This window comes from Myotis lucifugus, unplaced genomic scaffold (genome assembly GCF_000147115.1).
Source record: "Myotis lucifugus unplaced genomic scaffold, Myoluc2.0 scaffold_402, whole genome shotgun sequence".
NCBI classification, from domain to species: Eukaryota; Metazoa; Chordata; class Mammalia; order Chiroptera; family Vespertilionidae; genus Myotis; species Myotis lucifugus.
This window is the reverse complement of record NW_005871450.1, coordinates 182,529-197,721: the sequence shown is the minus strand read 5'-3', so window position 1 is coordinate 197,721 and position 15,193 is coordinate 182,529. Positions and strand designations below refer to the sequence as shown.

General features: G+C 45.3%; 1 protein-coding gene and 1 pseudogene across 11 annotated transcripts in view; one reads left to right on the top strand and one right to left on the bottom strand.

Moving 5' to 3' along the window:
* LOC102423232 (zinc finger protein 227) overlaps positions 1-15,193 on the top strand; it is a 104,919-nt gene that overhangs the window by 57,394 nt on the left and 32,332 nt on the right. For 4 of the 11 annotated variants that reach the window (XM_023743581.1, XM_014467547.2, XM_023743586.1 and 1 more), the window contains one exon: positions 119-2,739. The exons of 5 other annotated variants lie outside the window; for them this stretch is intronic. In XM_023743581.1, coding sequence (XP_023599349.1) covers positions 119-1,899 — 1,781 coding nt within the window. In that variant the 3' untranslated portion in view covers positions 1,900-2,739. Of the gene's footprint in view, positions 1-118; positions 2,740-15,193 lie in introns of those variants that run through there. 2 more of the 11 variants (XM_014467545.2, XM_023743588.1) reach the window with 2 other exon arrangements.
* On the bottom strand, positions 6,314-7,639 carry LOC102417771 (annotated as a pseudogene).

The following is a 15,193-nucleotide window of genomic DNA, read 5'->3' as shown; positions in this document are numbered from 1 at the left end:
TAAACTTGCTTAATTAGACCTGCTTTCTGAGTTAGTTAAACTTTTTCCAGCCCAGTGAAGCACCCCAACTGAACAAAGCCTTCAGTTGTTCATTTCTCTTCATTATCTATCTTTATAGGAGGGAAGATCCCAAGTGAGACAGAGACTGTTCCAGAAGCAGAACCTCATAAAGAGCTTTCCTCCTGGCACATCTGGCAACAGATTGCAAGTGACTTAATCAGGCATCAAGACTTCATGATAAAGAGTTCCCAGGTTCCCAAACAAGGTGATTCGCCTGGCCAATTTGGAGCAGGACTATTTATAACTTACACAGGCCAGAAACTTTACCAGGATAATGAATGTAAAAAGTCTTTCAGTGATGCCTCCAACTTTGATCTTCATCAACAGATACATTCAGGAGAGAAGTCTCATACATGTAGTGAATGTGGAAAAAACTTCTGTTATAGTTCAGCACTCCATATTCACCAGAGAGTTCACTTAGGAAAGAAACGCTATAAGTGTGATGAGTGTGGTAAGGAATTCAGTCGGAGTTCACATCTGAAAACTCATCAGAAAGTCCACATTGTAGAGAAACCATTCAAATGTGAGCAGTGTGGGAAAGGCTTCAGTCGAAGATCAGCACTTAATGCTCATTGCAAATTGCACACGGGGGAGAAACCTTTTAATTGTGAAATATGTGGAAGGGGCTTCATTCATGCTTCACATCTTCAGGTACATCAGAGAATCCACACTGGGGAGAAACCATTCAAATGTGGTATATGTGCGAAGAACTTCCGTTGTAGGTCAGCACTTAATAGCCATTGTATGGTCCACACGGGAGAGAAACCGTACAAATGTGAAGAGTGTGGGAAATGTTTCACTTGTAGTTCAAATCTTCATATCCATCAGAGAGTCCACACAGGAGAGAAACCATACAAATGTGAGGAGTGTGGGAAGAGCTTCAGGATGAAAATCCATTATCAAGTTCATCTGGTGATCCACACAGGAGAGAAACCCTATAAATGTTACATATGTGGGAAGAGCTTCCGTCAGAGGTCACATCTTAAAACCCATCAGAAGGCCCACTGTCTAGAGAAACCTTATAAGTGTGAAAAGTGCGGCCAGGGCTTCAATAAGAGTTCACGACTTCATGATCACCAGCTGATCCATACTGGGGAGAAACCATACAAATGTGAAGAATGTGGGAAAGGATTCATTCGTAGAGCAGATCTTAAAATCCATGGTAGAATCCACGAAGTTGAGAAGCCATATAATTGTGGGGCGTGTGGGAAGGTCTTCATTCAGGCCTCACATCTTCTGGTCCATCGGAGAGTCCACAATGGGGAAAAGCCATTCAAATGTGATGAGTGTGGGAAGAGCTATGGGCGGAGTTCACACCTTCGAGCCCATGAAAAAGTCCACACTGGAGTAAAGCCACACAAATGTCACACGTGTGGGAAGAGCTTTGGTCGGAGTTCGCACCTTAGATCCCATCAAAAAGTCCACACTGTAGAAAGGCCATACAAATGTGAGGAGTGTGGGAAGGGTTTTAAGTGGAGCTTGAATCTTGACGTGCATCAGATTGTCCACACAACAGAGAAACCATATAAATGTGGGGAGTGTGAGAAGTGTTTCAGTCGGGCCTCTAGTCTTCAGCTTCATCAGAGTGTCCACACTGGAGAGAAACCATACAAATGTGAGGTGTGTGGCAAACTCTATAGTCAGTCTTCACAGCTGAAATATCATGGGCGAGTTCACACAGGGGAGAAACCTTACAAGTGTGAGATATGTGGTAAGAACTTCAGTTGGAAATCAAGTCTTATAAGACATAACAAAATTCATGTGGGTGAGCCATTTTACAAAGATGATGAGAGTAAGAACATCAAAGAATTGTCAGAGGAAAGAAGTTCTACAAAATGATATTTTAAAAAAGCACACACACAACCTGAATTCTTATCACCAGGTCTCACAGGAGAGAAAATAGTTATTTTAGTTTAGTCAGTGTTTAAGCATGTGCTGAAAAGATCTCCGTTTTCAGCAGATCATACAGCAAAGAACCTTTGTAAGTGGTGCAGTAAACACTACATTCAGAATTTTGACATTTATTAGATGTCACTTAGGAGATGGTGCTTAGAAGGAAAAGTTTGGTCTGGCCTTTAACAAAAGTTCAGAGATGTGCCTCAGTCTTTCCGCAACTAGGGTTCAGGAATCTGGAGAAGGGACTGCGATATAAATGAATAGAGACTAGACATGGAATATAAATTTGGAAGGCATGGGAGAAAGCCAGGCGGAAACTTAGCCCTATTGACTAAGCTCCCCGAATCTCCAGACCTACAGCTTTTTATTAACACATTTTGCCCTTTAGCAAAGCAGGTACACATATCAAAGGTAAGGTTTGGTAAACAAAGGATTATCAGGTTAGGGGAGTTGCCCTCAGCTGTTTGGCAGCAGGTAATAATATGCAGGTCTTCAGCCCTGCTGAAGATGTTCATCAGCCTTCTGATGAACTATTCTCATTTATTATGCTAGCGACTGTCCTTCGCCTCCGGCAGTAATGTACATACCAGAATTGCTGACCAGTAAAGTGTAAGCTCCACGAGGGCAGGGACTTTGCTGTCATGTCTGCACAATCTTAATATTCACTCTTGTCGTTGTGCTCAGTACTTATATGTTAAAGAAACCAAAAGGAAAAAATGTACAGTATATGAAATCGTATCCAGAGGAAGATACCTGGCAAATAAAATTAATTCAAGGAAATGAACATTTGTTGAAATACAAAAACACGCACTCAGTATTCCCAGCCACAATATTAACATGGTACTACCCTATTGCAAATGGCTTCTGTCTTCCCCATAGCCTCTCAAGTTGGGTTCCTATTATTTGGGGCCCTGTCTTGTTTTCTAAGGATTGTGTACAGTGTAATTGACTATCTTTTGGGGTTTTTCTGACAGTACAGAATGAAAAAGGTTTTTTTAAAATTTTATAAGAAGTTTAAGGAGAGAGAAACCAAGATGGCAGCATAGGTGCTGGGGTCAAACCCCTGCAGATCCAGGGGTCCCCAAAGGTTTGGACAGAGTCGGCGAAGAAGAAATGACACGGAGACAGCCTTCAGTTGATCAGCAGCCTAGTCAGGACCTCTAGCCAGGATCTCCAGCCAAAGTTCTGGTCGGGATCTCCAGCCAAGTTCTGGTTAGGATCTGATCAGGATCTGATGTTTATTGTCTTGTTACATCTGTATTTATACCAGTCGATTTTAATCCTGTCAATTTCTATTGCAAAGGTTAGGGCGTTTCTTATCTCCATTCCAAGGAGTAAAGATTATGTAGCTTAAGCGTGATTGTTTGTAGTTAGAGTGATTAACTACCCGCCTGGCACTTAGTTAAGGGGTTGTATCCCCTCCCTAACCTCAGGGAAAAATCCCCACCTGGGGAAACAACCTTTCTCAGAGAGGTGACCTTGGTTAAAACACATGGCGCTAAGGAGAGCAAACATATTAAGAACAATATGCTATATATGCCAGGTCCCTTGAAACATATGCTGTGCAGATGTTTCTTTCCTGCAGCGACTGTGTCAAGCAGCAAGGATGGACCGGCTTCCTGCAAATTCCCCCTTTTTTATTTTTTAAATGATAGCGCATGCAAATCAGTGGCCACCTCTCAGATTGGGCTGTTTAAGACTCAGAAGAAGACTGGCAAGCAATGACAATAAGCGTAGCTATAAACATAGTGGATGAAGCGCACAAGGAGCCCTGTTCCTTAGGAGGTTGCCGGCCTCTTCAGTCAAGAGATTTCAGCTGTCCTCAAGTTGTTGGTTTGATTGTCTTTGTTGGTCTGGCTAGTGGGCGGCGTCACTGGCGACAGGCTTCCCGAAGTGTCAGTGAGTTGAAGGGCTGCATCAAAGGGTCCATCAGGGCCGTGCTTGATGGTGGTGTTGGTGTCCAAGGAGGAGTAAGCTGTGTCCTCTGGGTCAGCTGTTATGGAGGATGGAGGGTAGTAGAGAGAAAGAAAAGAAAGCAGAAGAACTACAAGGCATGGAAGTGTTTAGAAAAAAGGAGAAGAAAGGAAAGAAGGCAGCATCCTCACACAGCCCTTTCCTTCAGCTGCCCCTTTCCCTGTGGTCCAAGGTAGAAATGGGAAACAAGTCCTGTTGCAGTGAGAGGGCAGCTGCTGTTAGCCAGTCTCTGTATTTACCTGGGTCCCTATCTGAGCTGAGCGGGGGAAGCGGGAAGTAGCCATCGGGGCAGGAGACCTCCCTCAGAAGGGGCGAGTGTTCAAGCCCCTGCATAGTTGGGGGGGGTGAGGATCTGTGCCCCACCTCTGTTGACCACCAAGTTCTCTCCTGCCGGCCCCTCTGCGACTGTGCCTGTCTTAGGTTGTTCCTCCCTGAGGAATCTTACCCGTCTTTGACTAACCAGCCATCCTCCGGGGCCAACCAGGGTGATGTGAGGTTCAGTTCTGTCTCCTTGGTAGCCTATGCTGCCGTGGCCTCCACGCCCAGCAACTGCCTTGGGATGCCCTCGCCTACTGGCGGGGCCCCGGCATTGATCACATATCTTGGGGAACCCAGGTTTCTTCTCCAGGAAGGGCCCAGCTCACGCCATTGGGTGAGAGACAGATCCATGGTACCAGCCACCATGAGGCTTCAACCTCAGCATGAACAGAGAGCTCAGGCAACAGCTATGGGTATGTGGCTTGTAAGAAGAGGGTCTCTCTTGACACGAGGATAAGAGGGGCCAATACAGGACAAAGGAGAGTCCCGGGACAGGGCTTTCTCAGCCCAGGATGTCAGGCTCTTGTCACAAGACAACTCCATGTATGGGGCATATACCAGACACCCCTAGTCATGGCATAAAAGGGAGGTGCCCTTCCTGGAACAGTAGACTAGGGAGATTCTAGAAAAGGCTGTGTTCAGGAGAGAAGGACAAAGGCCAAAGAACCAGCAAACAAGTAGTTAGATTTTAAAAAAAAGGAAAAAGGAAAGAAGATGTGGGGCAAAGCTGGGACATATGGAGGCACATGTGATCCTCCCAATGGACAGATTGTTCCAGCTCAGGGCTGCACATCTGCTGCAGACGGGCACTGGTCAGGTGTGCTAGGGTGAGGTGGAGACAGAGGGCGGTGAGACATAAAGTCGGACAGACGGTCTGGAATCCACACAGGTGAGTCTGCGTCCTGTGGAAATATACAAGCATATCCTCTCCCCCAGGTTAAAAGTACATCAGGTCCCTTCCAGGCTCCTGTAAGCAAGTCTTTCCATTTGACGAGGACTTTAGGTTTAGTTAGATCAGGATTCCAATGTCTGTACATCAGGGAATTTCCCTCAGAATCTACATTTAGTATATTAATTATAAATAGAGTATGTTGTAGAACATGATGAGGAGAGGAATATTTAAACTCATTTTCTTGTAATTTTTAAATTTATGTTTTTAAAGTTTGGTGAGCCCTTTCTACTATTGCTTGGCCTTGAGGATTGTAGGGTATTCCTGTAGTACGTGCGATGCCGAATGTAGAGCATAAGTTTTTAAAAGCTCTAGAGGTATAGGCAGGCCCATTGTCTGTTTTAAGTGCCCTTGGTATTCCTAGGTAGGAAAAACATTGAAATAAATGTTGACTTACATCTTTAAAGGCTTCTCCTGTACGTGCAGAAGCAAGGATAACATGAGAAAAGGTATCAATACAAACATGCACATAGCAAAGTTTGCCAAAGGATGGGACATGAGTAATATCCATCTGCCATAAGTCACAGGGTCTAAGTCCTCTTGGATTAACTCCAGTAGCAGGGCTAGGAAAATGAGTAGGACAATGGCCGCAGTCACGTACAATACTTCGAGCAGCTTCTCTAGATATGCGATAATATAGACAGAGAGCAGAAGCATTGCTCTGTCTGGCCAGCAGAGTCCTTGAGCGATGGCACTGGGTGAATCCTGGACCCCAGTGGCCACCGCCCAGAGCAGACGCTGCCCTCCACGCCCCGGTCTCCCACAGCGACAGGCGGCCCTGCGGTGCGCTGCGAAGTCTCCATCCGGCAGGCTTTCTGATTTCTTTACTCTTGGCTCAAGTTTATTGGTTAATATTAGTCACCAGTTAATAAGAAAATAGTTTCTGCCGAAACCCGTTTGGCTCATTGGATAGAGCATCGGCCTGAGGACTGAGGGGTCCCGGGTTCGATTCCGGTCGAGGGCATGTACCTGGGTTGCGGGCACATCCCCAGTGGGAAATGTGCAGGAGGCGGCTGATCGATGTTTCTAACTCTTTATCTCTCTCCCTTCCTCTCTGTAAAAAATCAATAAAATATATTTTTAAAAAAAAGAAAGAAAAAGAAAATAGTTTCTAAGTGTCTTTTTTTCCTCTGTGTGTGTGGTTCTGTTTTTAATTGAGTTAATCAGACACCACCATCAAGTTAAGTGTGTTCAATCACAGCCATTAATTATTCCTTTTTCTTAAATTCTTGGTTCCCGTAGCTGGAGCCTTTTTCTATTTCAGTTACTCCTATTAGTCGGTGGACTCCAAAGGAAGCTGCCCCGACAAAGCCCAGGAAGGTGAGGATCAGGAGGAGAGAGCTGCTTGCAAAGACGCCCAAGACAAAGCGGAACAGAGGAGACAGGAGAACCGTGGCCCAGAAGAGGAAATTCAGGAGTGTCCACGGCCGGTGGGCAGGTCTGAAGGGCTCCCCCGGAAACACGCCCTTCTGGTTGTACTTCTCCTGCAGAGCATCCTTCTCCTGGTACAGCTTATGGAGCCACTGGGCTGCTTCTCATCCTGCGGGATCTCTTCCAGAGGGAACCTCCTCAAACACATATCCGCCTCGTACTTCTTCCCTTAGAGGATCCCCAGCAAAGACGGGTTCTTGTTTCCCCGGAAATTCAGAGTGACATCATAGATGGCTGCGACTGGACCGCTGTGGTGAAGCCCTTGGTGCGAGGCAGCAGGTGGTGCTTGAGGGGGGGACAGCCCCTTGGAGGCGGCCACCTCCATGCTGACGCGGTGTTTCTTCTCTGTGAAGCGCGTGCCCTCACAGTACAGGAGAAACCACATGTACTCAGGGTAGTCGGCCAGGCACCTCAGCCCTGCGATGACGGTGTCCCGGTCCTCTTCCCATTTCCTCTTGCAGAACACGATCTCCAGGAAGTACCACGTCCAGCCGATGAGGGGCATGCACAGCAGTTCCCTCTTGGCCAGGGCCTTGGAGCTCCCCAGGACGCCGAACCCCTCACACATGGTCCACCCGCACAGGAAGTCGATCTCGAAGTTGTGGTTGAGGATGATGATGGCGTGCTCCTTCCCTAAGCGGTCTATGGTGGCCTGGTCGGAGAAGAGCGTGCACTGCGTGCAGGACCACCACTCCAGCAGCATGACCAGCTGGCTCCAGAGCGAGTAGGCGAGGCGGCAGTTCAGCCGGCGGTACAGCTGCTTGTTTAGGGGCCAGAGGACAAGGGTGCAGAGCTGGATGAAGTTGATGACCAGCCCGCTCACCACAAAGACGAACCCGCTCACCACAAAGACGAACCCGATGAGGAGGTGCAGGACGAACTGGGTCTTCAGGTAGGTAAGCAGGCCCATGATCACTCCTCAGTAGTGAGAACAAGGTCCTTCACTGAGAACGGCCGTCTGGTATTGGGGTCCAGTCCCAGCAGGTCCATGGGTTCCCAAAGGTGTGGACAGAGTCGCCGAAGAAGGAATGACACGGAGACAGCCTTCAGTTGATCAGCAGCCTAGTCAGGATCTCTAGCCAGGATCTCCAGCCAAAGTTCTGGTCGGGATCTCCAGCCAAGTTCTGGTTAGGATCTGATCAGGATCTGATGTTTATTGTCTTGTTACATCTGTATTTATACCAGTCAATTTCTATTGCAAAGGTTAGGGTGTTTCTTATCTCCATTCCAGGGAGTAAAGATTATGTAGCTTAAGCGTGATTGTTTGTAGTTAAAGTGATTAACTACCCGCCTGGCACTTAGTTAGGGGTTGTATCCCCTCCCTAACCTCAGGGAAAAATCCCCACCTGGGGAAACAACCTTTCTCGGAGAGGTGACCTTGGTTAAAACACATGGCGCTAAGGAGAGCAAACATATTAAGAACAATATGCTATATATGCCAGGTCCCTTGAAACATATGCTGTGCAGATGTTTCTTTCCTGCAGCGACTGTGTCAAGCAGCAAGGATGGACCGGCTTCCGGCACATAGGTAAACACCTGAAATTGCTGCCTCGCACAACCACTTCAAAAATACAACTAGAGCTCTAGCCGGTTTGGCTCACTGGATAAAGCATCGGCCTGCGAACTGAAGGGTCCCAGGTTCGATTCTGGCCAAGGGCACATGCCAGGGTTGTGGGCTCAATCCCCAGTGGAGGACTTGCAGGAGGCAGCCAATCCATGATTCTCTCTCATCGTGGATGTTTCTATCTCTCCCTCTTCCTTCCTCTCTGAAATCAATAAAAATATTTTTTAAAAAATACAACTAGAAGACAAAATGGACATCATCCAGAACCACAGGAAGACTGGCTGAGTGGAAATTCTACAACTAGAAGGAAAGAGAAGAGCACACTGAGACTCAGAGGAGGTGGGGAAGTAAAGTGCAGAGGTACGGAGGCGCACGTGGAAAGGGCTGGCAACTGAAGACGCGGTTGTCTTTTTCAATTGGGAGGGAGACACAAGCTCCTGACTGCTCTGAACTCCAGTTCCGGGTTAGTCTCTGGGGACCCAGGCTCATACGGGAGAAACTGAACTGTCTGGCATTAGGTGGGACTCAAGGGCGGCTTTCTCTCAGAGGTGCTTGCAGCGATTTGCTCCGCCCTGTTAATTCCCTGACACCCCACCCCACCCAAGCTGTGCATAGAGGCTTTTGCATATGAATGCCCTGGCCCTTTGCAATGTAAAATTACCATATGCAGCTGTGTCAGAGGAACCCAGAACATCCAAAAGAAGGCCCAAGGCCCCACAGCAGCTTGCATTGCTTCACAGCTGGGCCTCATCTGGGCACATCCAAACCCCAAACATAAAAGAGGAATCTGCAGATCTCTCTGTAGCTCCTGCTGGGTAGCCTCAGGCAGAGGCTAGATTAGCACCTCCTAAGAGATCCAAGAGCCAGTGTACCCAGTGGTCAGAGTGGGACCATCCAGATTACAGCTCCTCAGATCCATAAGGGTCACACTCAGGGGGCAGACTCAGTGAGCACCAAAGCCCCACTGAAGCAAGTCTTGCCCCAGGAGAGTGTCTCCAGCTCAGAAGTTCTCCCACTGCAGACACAGCTGATTCTCACCGCCAATTGGCCTGGAAGTCAATTCCTCCCAGTGATACCTACAACAATCAAGACTTAACTACAACAAGACTGTGCACAAAGCCCACAAAGAGGTGCACCAAGAGTGTCCACCTCAGGTAATTGGGGAGGCTGAGCCACTGGTCCCTATAGGACACCTAGCACAGAAAGCCACTCTATCAACACAGGGAAGCATAAAAAATGTGGAGACAAGTCACAAATGACAGAAATGGAGGAAAGGAAACTACTGGATATAGAGTTCAAAACCACACTTTTAAGGTTTTTCAAGAATTTTCTAGAAGCCGCCAATAAATTTAGTGAGACCCTCAAGAAATCGACTGAGACCCTCGAAGTTATGAAAAATGACCAACTAGAAATTATGCATACACTGACTAAAATGAAGAATATTATACAGAGATCCAACAGCAGACTAGAGGATCCCAAGAATCAAGTCAAAGATTTGAAATAGGAAGAAGCAAAAAACACCCAACTGGAAAAGAAAAAAGAATCTGAAAATATGAAAATAGTGCAAGGAGCCTCTGGGACAATTTCAAGCATACCACCATCTGAATTATGGGGGTGCCAGAAGAAGAGAGAGCAAGATATTGAAAACCTATTTGAAGAAATAATGACAGAAAACTTCCCCTACCTGGTGAAAGAAATAGACTTACAAGTCCAGGAAGCGTAGCGAACCCCAAACAAAAGGAATCCAAAGAGGACCACACCAAGACACATCATAATTAAGATGCCAAGAGCAAAAGACAAAGAATTTTAAAAGCAGCAAGAGAAAAAGTTACCTACAAGGGAGTACTCAGATTGTCAGCTGATTTCTCAATAGGAACAATCAGGCCAGAAGGGAGTGGCAAGAAATATTCAAAGTGATGAATGCCAAGAACCTACAACCAAGATTACTTTATCCAGCAAAGCTATCCTTCAGAATTGAAGGTCAGATAAAGAACCTCACAGCTAAGAAAAACTAAAGGAATTCATCACCACCAAATCAGTATTATATGAAATGCTTAAATGTATCCTTTAAGAAGAGGAAGAAGGCCCTAAGTGGTTTGGCTCAGTGGATAGAACGTCAGCCTGTGGACTCAAGGGTCCCAGGTTCGATTCCTGTCAAGGTCATGTACCTTGGTTTCGGGCACATACCCAGTAGGGAGTGTGCAGGAGGCAGCTGAATTGATGTTTCTCATCAATGTTTGTAACTCTCTACCTCTCTCCCTTCCTGTCTGTAAAACAATAAAATATATTTGAAAAAAAAGAAAAAGGTAAAAATATGAACAACAAATACATATCTATCAACAAGTGAATCTAAAAACCAATTGAATAAATAATCTGATGAACAGAATAAACTGGTGAATATGATAGAATCGGGTATAGAAAGGGAGTAGACTGACTATTCTTGGGGAGTGGGGGGGAAAGGGGTGTGGAGGTGCAGAAAGAGACTGGACAAAAATCATACACCTATATATGAGGACAGTGGGGGGAGGGTAAGGGCTGAGGGTAGGGTGGGAACTGGGTGGAGGGGAGCTATGGGGGGGAAGGAACAACTGGAATAATATGAACAATACAGATTTAATTTTTTTAAAAAGCATGTTACACAATTAGTTTTTATCAGTGTTAAGGCAGGGGTTCACCTTTGACACTTTGAATGTGTCACAAGTAGTTGCCAATGTCAGATTTTTTAACCTTGAACTTCTTACTGATTTCTAATTCTGTGCATTTCCAGCCTGACTTTGAAATGTTCACCCTCTAATTATTGTAGCATGACTATCAAATCTTAGGTAGGAGCTATGCCATATTGTTCTCCAACACCCATGATACAAATACCACAAAAACCCAAAACCTTGTGGGAATTTGATTATTTTATCAGATGTATTATCAAGGCAAGACACACTTATATGCTTTTTCCTATTGGTAACAGTAAAGCATGATTTTGGGAAAGGAGTATATATCAGAATATAGGTTGTACACATCTTTGATCTGGAAATCATATAATGGAAGTTATGATTGTGAGATTAAAATACAAAGGAGTACGATATGGATGATGTCACTGGATTATTTAAAATGGAAATATGCATACAGCTGTAAGAGTTTGGATTTTGATATATTCTGATGTTAGCCTGAAGCCATTAAATATCATGGCAGATATCTGTAAGGACAGAAATACATAATATGGGCTTTGAGAAATCATAGATTGTAGCCTTTATAGCATAATCAAACATTGATCTTTGTGTGTTTGTATGTGTGTGTTTCCAAGTGTGGGTGTGTGTCTGTGAGTGTTCCTGAACGAGACTGGCATTTGCATCAACTGGCTCAGTAAAGTAGCTTGTTCTCCCCAGTGTGGGTGGGCACCATCCAATCTCTTGACCTGAATGGAACAAAAAGAGGGAAGAGAATTTGCCCCTTTTCATTTTCTGCCTCTCTGCTTCCATGAGGCAATACCTTCTTGGGCCCTGGGACTGGATTTTAAACCATTGGCGCTCCAGGTGTCCAGGCCTTGGGCTTGGTCTAAATAACACCACCAGCTCTCCTGGATCTTCAGCGTGCAGACAGCAAATCATGGGACTTCTCAGCTTTCAGACTTGCCTGAGCCAGTTCCTATGACATCTGCATGCCTGTGTGTGTGTGTGTGTGTGTGTGTGTGTGTGTGTGTGTGTGTCTGAGACATCTGTTCACCAGGCTTCCCTTTTGGAACTGGTGCTGGCCACAGGTCTTAGGACAACCACATGGACATCATCTTGCAGTTTCTTGGGGCATTTGGCCAACCACACACATTTGGGTAGAAGTCACAAGACAAACCCTAGATAAATGGATGAGGCAGCCCATCTGGATAACACTGCTAGGGGATCAGAGGAAAATGTCAAAATCTTTGAGGCAGGAACGACAAATTGTGGAGACGCTTGAGGCAGAGGGCTCAGAGCAGGGGCCCTATGTGCCTGGACCTTAGGTATACCCATCTCCCATTGCTAATACAACCCCATCATTTTGCAAAGTGCACCACAACTATCCTTGTTCACTTGTTTTGTAGCCCTAGTCTCAGAGTTTCCATTTCTGCCTGGAGACTGCTAAGACAAGGACATGAACATCTCCGTGAGATTTACATCACCAAACCCACATTCCAAAAAGAGTGGGCTTACAGCATAGTGGTTACACTGCTAAGTATATTCCCAAGAGAACCAAAAACACAACCCTCACAAAAACTGGTGCAAAAGTGTTCATGGCAGCAGTGTGAAAACACTGGAAACAATCCTATGTTCATCAACTGATGGATGGATAAACAAAATGTTACATATCCATACAATGCAATATTTTTCAGCAATATGAAAGAATGAAGTACTGGCTCATGCTACAACATGGATGAACCCTGAAGACATTATGTCAAGTGAAAGAAGCCAAACACAAGAGATGATGTGTGGTACGATTGCATTTGTATGAAATGTGCAGAATAGGCAAATCCACAGGGAAAGTAAATCAATGCTTTTTCCAGGGCCTGGGGGTAGGGGGTGGAGTTGGGAATGAGGAGTAATTGCTAATGTGTAGGGGCAGATGAAAATGTTCTAGGATTAGACAGTGGTGATCATTGCACAATACTGTGAATGTTTTCAAAAGTGGAGAAATGACATGATACCCCCTATTTGTGTTAAAATGTAGCGGTATTAGATCAGTCAAGGTTCTCCCAAGGAAAAAATCAGTAGTACTACTATATACTAGCAGAACTTAGCAGTGGTTCTCAACCTTCCTAATGCTGCGACCCTTTAATACAGTTCCTCATGTTGTGGTGACCCCCAATTTCATTGTTACAAATTGAACATAATTAAAGCATAGTGATTAATCACAAAAACAATGTGATTATATATGTGTTTTCCGATGGTCTTAGGCGACCCCTGTGAAAGGGTCGTTCGACCCCAAAGGGGTCTCGACCCACAGGTTGAGAACAGCTGACTTAGGGTGATGAGTAATCCAAATGAAGGTGAGGAAGTGATTACACAAAAAACTTCATATGCAAATTAATGTCAACTGCTATAGCCTTTCTAAAGGTCAATCACACATATTAAATTTAAGTAGACACATATACCATGAAATCATTTCATTCTTGGATATATATTCCAAAGAATTTTCACATTGGTCTCTTCCAAAGGGTTCCAAAATCTCACATATGTCTATAGCAGACATGTATGATGATATTCATTTCATTGTTATTGGCAAAGGCAATGGTAAGAGATAGGTAATATGGTGCAGAATATGAAGTTCTATGAACTTCTACTTTCTTTGATTTTGCTATTCATTTGGTAACTTCTTGAGATGAGTATTTTAAAATCAATTTTCAGCTTCTAACACTTACGCATTTAAGGCTCAACATTCCCCTCTATGTATAAACTAAAACTACAGTTCCAATGGTGAGTTTGACTTTTTCTTACAACATGTATGCTTTTGCTTCTGGCTAAGACTAAATGGTTTGCTTATGAAAATAATAGCTGCCGTTTGTCAATATCCCAAGTGCAAAGCACTGTGTTTAATACGTGACACTGTCCCTAATCCTTCTAACAACTTAGTGATATTAGCCTTGCCTTACAAATGAAGACACTGAGACTGAGCTTGTTAGGAAGCTCATACAAAGTCACACAGCCTGCAGTGGCAGAGTGAGAACTTGAACACATGAAGACTTGACTCGAGAGCCCAGGCAGACTCTCCCTGTGCCCCTTACTGCCTCTCCATTCACTCCCTTACCCTTACAGGCTCTTGCCAAAGACTGTCATGCCATGGTTGAGAAGAGTCTTTTTGTTTAAAGAAAATTGTATTGCCCTAACCGGTTTGGCTCAGTGGATAGAGCGTCAGCCTGCAGACTGAAAGGTTCCAGGTTCGATTCCGGTCAAGGGCATGTACCTGGGTTGCAGGCACATCCCCAGTAGGGGGTGTGCAGGAGGCAGCTGGTCGATGTTTCTCTCTCACCGATGTTTCTAGCTCTCTATCCCTCTCCCTTCCTCTCTGTAAAAAATCAATAAAATATATATTTAAAAAAAAAGAAAGAAAAGAAAATTGTATGCATCTGTGTGTTTGGGGGATTTGTTGCTTGGTTTGGATTTCCTGCAGTAATACTTGGGGGAAGGTTGGGCACTGAATTATCTTCTCAAGGTTGAGCATCACTGTAATGAGGTAAAAGTTTGGCATCCTTGAGTATGAACAAATATTACACAAGACCCTACAAGTGTCAGGCAGATGGTTTTTATTCATTCAGTCACCAGATACTTCTGAAGAGGCTATTTCTTAGGGAGCATCGTTTGTGATGCTGTAAGAGGTGGAAACAAACAGCAGGATCACTACCTGGAGCCTTTGTTCCCTTGATGATCCCTGCTTTCCCATGACTAGAGCAGGGAACACTTGACCCTCACTAATAGGTTATTTGTTTTTTGTTGTGTGTTTTTTTTGTTGTTGTTTTTTTAAATAATTTTTATTACTTGAAGTATTACAAAGAGTATTACATATGTCTCCTTCCCCTCCCCCCCCTTGAAATTCCCCCGGCCCCTACCCCCTAGTGTCTTGTGTCCATTGGTTATTCTTATATGCATGCATATAAGTCCTTCGGTTGATCTCTTAACCCCCCCAAACCCTCCCCAGGCTTCCCACTGTAGTTTGACAGTCTGTTCAATGCTGCTCTGCCTCTGCATCTACCCCTGTTCATCAGTCTATACTGGTCCCCATTATCTGTCCCAACCTCACTGAAGCCATCCCAACCTCACCGGGGCTGTCTCGGCCTCACTGGGGGCTGTTTCAACCTCACTGGGGGTGGTTTTAAACCTCACCGGGGGCCGGCCCGACCCTCCCCCGGGGGGCATCTCGAACTCCCCCGGGCCCGTCTTCAAACCTCCCTGGGGGCCATTTTCGACTTCGACCGGGCCGTGTTCGACCCACACTTGGAGCCCTCCCCGGCCCACACCGGGGGATACCGGACCTCACCAGGG